General features: G+C 40.9%; 1 protein-coding gene across 1 annotated transcript; it reads left to right on the forward strand.

Annotated features, from left to right (window-relative positions):
- Nucleotides 1-814: 814 nt before the first annotated feature.
- On the forward strand, nt 815-6,975 carry wnt7ab (wingless-type MMTV integration site family, member 7Ab; the record flags this gene model as incomplete). Its single annotated transcript, XM_079238722.1, has 4 exons — nt 815-885; nt 1,388-1,614; nt 4,287-4,558; nt 6,493-6,975. 4 exons carry the CDS (start codon nt 815-817, stop codon nt 6,973-6,975), a joined length of 1,053 nt encoding a protein of 350 aa, XP_079094848.1.
- Nucleotides 6,976-7,504: the final 529 nt, after the last annotated feature.

Below are 7,504 nucleotides of genomic sequence, written 5' to 3' on the forward strand. Positions count from 1 at the left end.
CACCAGATGTCGCCATTGTAAAAGGTATCTGGGCCAGAGAGGCGTTCAGGTGTGGGCCGCATTGTAAGCAGTTCTCACTGGAAGTGTTGGGAAGGTACGAGGAGATGAATCTATATTTGGCACAGAAAAATAAACAACATAATAAATACATGTAAGAAATGTCAAGCGAGTAGCCTATTAAGTCTATAAATAGCCTATTATCTGACATTATTCTCTCTATTTTTCTTTTTTTTTCCCAGTTGTGGACACACTGACTATTATTATTAACCGCGATGAAACAAACAAACAAATCCAAACAAAGGTCTGCGTGCATGGCGCATTAGATCACATAATAGTCTAATTAATGGCGGTCCTTACAAGTCAAGGTGAACGCTCAGCAGAGTGTGCAGACCTGTATGTGTGTGTGCGCGCGCGCGTGTGTGTTGAGATTCAGCCCTGGCGGGATTCTTCAGCTGGGCCCCATGTCTCCTGTGAACACGCCCCAGATAGATGAGGCTGATATATAGCCAAGACCTGCGGGTAGCTGGGGAACTGTAAGACAGAGATAATCGCACTTGCTCACCCTCGAGGGTTACCTGTGACACCCTCGCAATGACAAGAGGGCCCAACCTAAGGGGCGCACGTAAAGGGAGTTTGGATGATATCCTTTTCGGCGGTTTGTAAAAGTTCCCAAAAGCCTGCAGTTTTTGATGCTTTTCGGCATTTTGGACTTCCTTTGGAGTTACCTGTGCTGTGATCGACCGGAGAGCTCGCGCGAAGCGACTTTATTAATAAACTCTGCAGATCGGTGCATGAAAGTGAGAGCTGGGCCGCAATGACTCGAAGAACACGTCGCTGGATTTTAAGAGTTCTGCTTTGTTTGGGGATTGTTTACTTGAAAATTGGGTGAGCTGCGTTTATTTGATTTTGGATTAATTAGTTCGTAGATAACTCTAAGATTTAGAAGACTTTAAAAGCTGACAAACGAAGACTTTCAGCTCGTTTGTCCTTCAATAACAACTGCTGCGCCTTATGTTTCCTCATACACAGGTAGATTATTTAATAAATTGCTAATAGAACATTTGTGGGGATTATTGACTCGTGACAGCTGCGTGTTTATAACTTGAGAAATTTTGCCTATCACACCTTCAAATGATGGCAAAATGACATTAGAAAACATGTTCAGCAATAATATAGATAAATTTAGGACAAAGTGGAACACCTTAACTCACGCATATGGTCTAATTCTTTACATTATTTGTGGATTATTAATCCGTAAAAACTTGAGTAAAATATGAAGTTAATGATAAAAAAAAAAAAAAAAGAATAAAAACGTCATAATATAAAATCATTAGAGTACAATAATAAATGCTTGATGGGTTCTTCTTTGCCAATCTTCCTTTCGCAGTGGCTTGTCGTCAGTGGTGGCCCTAGGTGCGAGTATAATCTGTAACAAGATCCCCGGTTTGGCCCCCAGACAACGGATTATCTGCCAGAGTCGCCCCGATGCCATTATCGTCATCGGAGAAGGAGCCCAAATGGGCATCAATGAGTGTCAGTTTCAGTTCAAAAACGGGCGCTGGAACTGCTCGGCGCTTGGAGAGAGGACCGTCTTCGGAAAAGAGTTGAAAGTGGGTATGTTGCTGTCTGTTAACGTTTGTTTACTATTTGAAGCTTGTTCATAGTAAGAACAGTTTATCATAAGTGGATCAATCCCCAGGGACTTGAATGCGTCTTTCTTTTTTTTTTTTCTTTTTTCTTTTTCATTTTCTCCTTAAATTACGGAAGACCTTGACTTTTAGCTCTGTTGTGATTTCCTCCCCTGAAAATATTAGTATATCCAAAGCACAGTTCTAGATGTCTATGTATATTTATGATATTATAGAAATTAATTTATGACCCATTCCCTTTGTTAAACATCAGCATGACAAGCATCCTCTTTCCTTTATCTATGTTGATGTTTGTTATCTCGCTTTGCCCTGTCCATAAATAACACAGATCATTAAACGCCTTGCATTACTGCACCTGCAGTATAAAAAAAGCATCCCTTAAGGAATCAGTGTCATTTACATCAGGCCTAGTTTAGCTCCAGACCTTTCTCTGAGTGGGGCTTTTCTGAGCATGTATAAAAGGCATTTGAAGCCAGCATTGTAACAAAGCTCTTGTGAATGTTGGCAGCCTTTCCTTTCAGCTAGCCAGAGTCTCTAGAGGCACATTTTCACTGCTCTTTATCCTGTCTTGTGATGGGTGCTGTGGCTCCCACTGTAAGGATGTAGATCTTACCACGGGTATAAGTTACAGCAAGGAATAGCCAAGAGGAAAGCAAGACTTAAAAGTAAGAAAATTAAAGACACACTTTAGTCCAAATCATCACTCTTGCTGCAGAGGTAAAGGCTTGATCTAAAGATGAGTGTTTGTGGTTTATTTGCTTATGACTTAGATGTCATGGTATGTCTATTACGGATCAAAGACAGTTAAATAGCAATAATAAGGCTGATATCTAAACAGCGTTTAGTTAAGAAAAGCTCATTAAGATTTTATTGCTATAAAATATGGAAACAATTAATGACCTCTAAGCTGGCTTTGTAAAACATTCTGATAAAAACATTCAGTTTTACTAAATATATTTCTTACTATTGATGTATTTAAATGATGATAATAATAATAATAATAATAATAATAATAATAATAATAATAATAGTAATAATAAACAATAAAATAAAGGCAAACAAAGTAAAAAGATTATTGGCTTGGACCAGCTGTTTGAGGCATTGTTGCCTGCTGCTGTTGGCAAAGAAAGGATTATCTCTTCATGGTACTGAAATGAAAACAGTGGTGTTTGGCAGTCTGGTCCATTATGAATGAGTGGTTGTAGTCAATCAAGAGTTTTCATTTTCTTTTAAGTCTGTGGCTTGGACAGCCATACCAAATAGATTGGTTTCACTGATCAGATTAGCGTAGCAGGCTAATGCTTTTAAATGAATAACCATTGTTGATGCTCAGACGGAGGGGGAACTGTGTTGCTTGCATTTGTCCTTAAAGCAATGGAAGAGCCATCGGGGAAGTGACATGATGCTAATGTGGGGTGCACCTTGCACATTTAAGACATTTTAGACCTCAGCTACGTTTGCATCTGAACTTTATAGTTGCTTTTAGCTGCATGTAAGCAGGCTGCATATTGACTGTTGCTGGCTTTTGATTTTTTCTTTTTGTTAAATCTACTCTCTTTCAAAGTTCTTCCATGTCTCATTACAAGGTTATGAAGAATTCATACCATCTCTTGTGGTGAACCCATGCACTCAGAAGTGAAGGGGAAAAACTTAACAACGGTGCAGTCAGAACTGACTGACTGCTCAGACACACCTTTCTTTTTGGCTTGGAGCCCATCAAGTCTATAAAAATGTCCACATAATTGATGCGTCAATATGAGTTTTTTTTTTTCTTTTTTCTTTTTTTTTTTTTCAATGGCAAGGGCACACATCCAAGATGTTTATCAGAAACATGGCAGCTTTACATAGTGAACCCTGGTGGCAGGCGGAAACACAAAGAAAGTATGATGTTTATTTTGAGCAAACAGTGACAAGAGGAGTTTATTTACACATAGATATGATGGATGTTGTAATCAGCAGTTTCCTGTTTGCATGATAATGTATCATAGATCGACAAATTAAAACAAATACCTGCTGACTGTGTTGAAGAATATGCTCTTTTGTCACAATATAGGCTGATTAAACAGTGTATTAGAAGGAAAATGCTTTGCTTTGACTGCAAGCAAGGATTCAGATGAGGCATTTACAGAACTTTCTCTCGACTCGTCATTTGGATCGAGAACTTCACTGCTGGTTTTGTCTATGTCTACGAGTCTTGTCAGATTAATCTTTACTTATTTGTCGATATTTCTCTGCGTGTAAATGATTTGCTGGACTTGAGTGTAGATAACACCAGGATGAAGATTCTGACCGCCTTATGAGCTTACACACAATGTAACAGCTTCCAAGTGGATCAATAGCCCTTCCTTGTCGACAACCCTCTTATTCATACGGCTTTGTTGACTATACTGCCAGCAGACATTTTGGTTCATGGGCAGGACAGTTTCCAGGTCAGGTTTCAAAACACTGCTGTCCTTGAGTGATATGTCAGTAAGACTGTGATGTAAGCACACTTTCTGTTAATTATTTTTCTCTCTTGCTGACTTAAAAAAAACCTCTTACACACTTAATCTATTTCCATACTCTATTGTTTTGCAAATTCTGAAGATAACCCTTGTTACCTTTTATTTAGCATCTTTCTTTCTGCTCCCCCCCCAGGCAGCAAAGAGGCTGCGTTCACCTATGCCATCATTGCCGCGGGAGTGGCCCATGCCATTACAGCCGCCTGTACACAGGGTAACCTGAGTGACTGTAGCTGTGACAAGGAGAAGCAGGGTTTCTACAGTAAAGACCAAGGATGGAAATGGGGAGGCTGCTCGGCAGATATCAGATATGGCCTGGGCTTCTCCAAAGTTTTTATTGATGCTCGTGAGGTCAAACAGAACGCAAGGACGCTAATGAATCTCCATAATAACGAGGTGGGACGCAAGGTAAGTGATTAGCAGTTGCTTTACTTATTGAGATAATGTTATTTAGACTTGAGAAGGAGGTGAAGTGATGGTTTGAAGGGTGCAACGCTAGTCTCGATGAATGTTAACGGTTTCTGCCATGCTTTGGTGTGGGTGAACCTTGCCAAAGATCTGGGTGCTGGGGCCAAGCTTAAACAAGAGGTGGAATAAAGACCTGCTGTTACAGAAGAGCTGTCTAAGTGGCAGGGTTTGATTACAGCCCAGATCCCGGCACTGAAAACAGATTGACACTGTACAAAAAGGCCTTAGCCCAGTCCCCCCATGTTTTGCACCACTGGGACAGTATACAGTTACCCTTATGACAATCCTCAACCATCGTGCAACCGTTGTGCAAATCAGGTGCATTGCGCTTCATGTGCAACTTAAAAGTTTACCTTTTACTTTGATTATTTCTTTATTTGATCATTTTTATTCTTTTATTTTGATTCATCACTGATAAATCTTTAAGAGTATGCAGTTACCATCTACAGGATCAACTCCACCTGTACCCTCCATTTATTTCACTTTTAAATGAATTAGTCATTTTTGTGTACAGTGTAATTTACGACACTCGCTGCCAGACAACAATAATATCGTTTTGTTCGCAGCAAAACAAACAAACAAACAAAAAAAGCTAACTAAATTACAACATAAAAACACAAAATGAGGCAACAATAAGACAAAATACCAAAATGAAAATCTAGCCAGATCACTTTTTCTTTCATGCATGCTTACAGAACCGTGCAAAGTGACAAAGAGACTCCAGTCGGTCTAGAAGTTTGAGACTGAGTGAAAAAATGTACCAAAATGAGAGTTAGAACCAGCAAAATCTAAAGATGCAGCATTGCCCAAGTTAACCGATATCCTCTCTCTGTTTGACTCAGACCAAAAAAAAATAAAGCCTGATTTACACAACCAGCACACAGCACTGACACAGCCCCTGAAAAGCCCCCTCCTGCACAATTGCGCGGGGCAGATCGCTTTCGACGTGCGTTTCAGAACCATGAATTGAAACTGGCTTATCTGGACAGCTAAATTGCCTCCCGGGGAAAAGATTGTACTTGTGGATTCGAACTTTGAGCGGCCTCACTTATTTCCCTTTCTTTCTGCTAATAAATAGACCCTCTGTTTTGATAACTGCGCCTCCTTTATTTATGCTAATCAAAAGCGGTGACACTGAGCGGGAGCAGCGTTCACAGCTCCTCTGTGGAAGATGTGCAGACAATGGCTGTCACATGTGTTAGTCACAGAACAACTGATGGATTATGGAGTTGAAGCCAAGATTTCATGAAGTGGTTTGCTCAGGGAAAAGTTCTTTTTTTTTTTTTTTGGCCTTGTTTACGCGTCTGCTTTTGGGGTTTACCGTTACACCTTTCTTGCCAAGAACACGAACATAAATTTCTTGTAAATGGCTTTCGAAGACCATATCGCATACCAAACACCGAGCATTTTAGAAAAAGGGAAATTGCAACTGACCTTGTTGCTAAGGAAAGCTCCAGTGGCACTTCTCATTGTCATCAGCTCAGGGTTTAGCAGTAATCCCAGTCACTCGGCGCCTTGTACAGTCACTCTTGACTTTTGTGGGTTGTGTGTGGTAACTGCACACAGAGTCTGAAATCTGATACATTATTTTGGCTTCTGTGTATATGGTATTGCACTACTTTGTGGCGGGGATGTATTCAATCTCCTGCCGTAATGTATTTGTAAGTCACATTGTTCAGTAATATTCATGTCACAATGTGGGGGTGTTTTAGTATAAGTAGCCATTGCTAGAATTTTGATTCTGATTGCATGTAAGATCTCTGACATCATATTTAAGATCGGAAATTGTGAAGTCATCATTTGAATAAACTCTGGAGTACTGTTTGGCAGCCACAGGTTTTTACTGTGTAACCAACTTGTTTGTCTGTGTTTAGGTTCTGGAGAAGAACATGCGACTGGAATGCAAATGTCACGGCGTCTCAGGCTCCTGCACAACCAAAACCTGCTGGACTACACTTCCCAAGTTCCGCGAGCTTGGCTACATTCTCAAGGAGAAATATGCCCATGCAGTGCATGTGGAACCAGTCAAAGCTAGCCGCAACAAGCGTCCTAAATTCCTCAAAATCAAGAAACCTTACTCTTACCGGAAGCCTCTGGATACAGATCTAGTGTACATAGACAAGTCGCCTAACTACTGCGAGGCGGACCCTGTGACGGGGAGCCTGGGTACACAGGGTAGGGTGTGCAACAAGACAATGATGCAGCACATCAGCGGTTGTGACCTGATGTGCTGCGGTCGGGGATACAACACACACCAGTACTCCCGTGTTTGGCAGTGCAACTGCAAGTTCCTGTGGTGCTGCTACGTTAAATGCAACACTTGCAGTGAGAGGACAGAGGTGTACACATGCAAATGAGAATATTTATTGGATCGTGTGTCTGTGTGTGTGAGAGATGATGTATATGAGTGGTGCTGTTTTTGTGCGTTTTCATGGACAAATTTTACAAAAAAAAAAGGGCTTCTTTCGGAGTCTCCTCATACATAATGAGAAACTACTGAGCTGCATAAGCAGGAAGCTGAAGATGGGGTGTCGTGGTTCTTTTGCACACAAAGCTCTTCAACCCCTCTCTATTTTTTCGGTTGTTCTGTTGGGAAACAGTCCCAAAACAGCGTTATAAAACACTGTCCTGGGAAAAGTTGTAGCCTGATCCCTGGAACTGGGACTGGGACTGGGTGACCACAGTTTGAGTCACTGAAGCAAAGTGTCAGGACTTTAAGCTATTTGGACATCTACTGATTTTTTTCACTGTTTGGACTTTTGGACTGTTTGGACTTTGCTAATTCAGTTGAATTATGGTGGATGTGATGCTGGGCAGGACACGCTGCTGAAGTTTTCACCCCCCCTGTGCACAGATGAAAAGACACAGCCATTTGGAATATTTAAC

Source organism: Telmatherina bonti, assembly GCF_933228915.1.
Source record: "Telmatherina bonti genome assembly, chromosome: 4".
NCBI lineage: Eukaryota > Metazoa > Chordata > Actinopteri > Atheriniformes > Telmatherinidae > Telmatherina > Telmatherina bonti.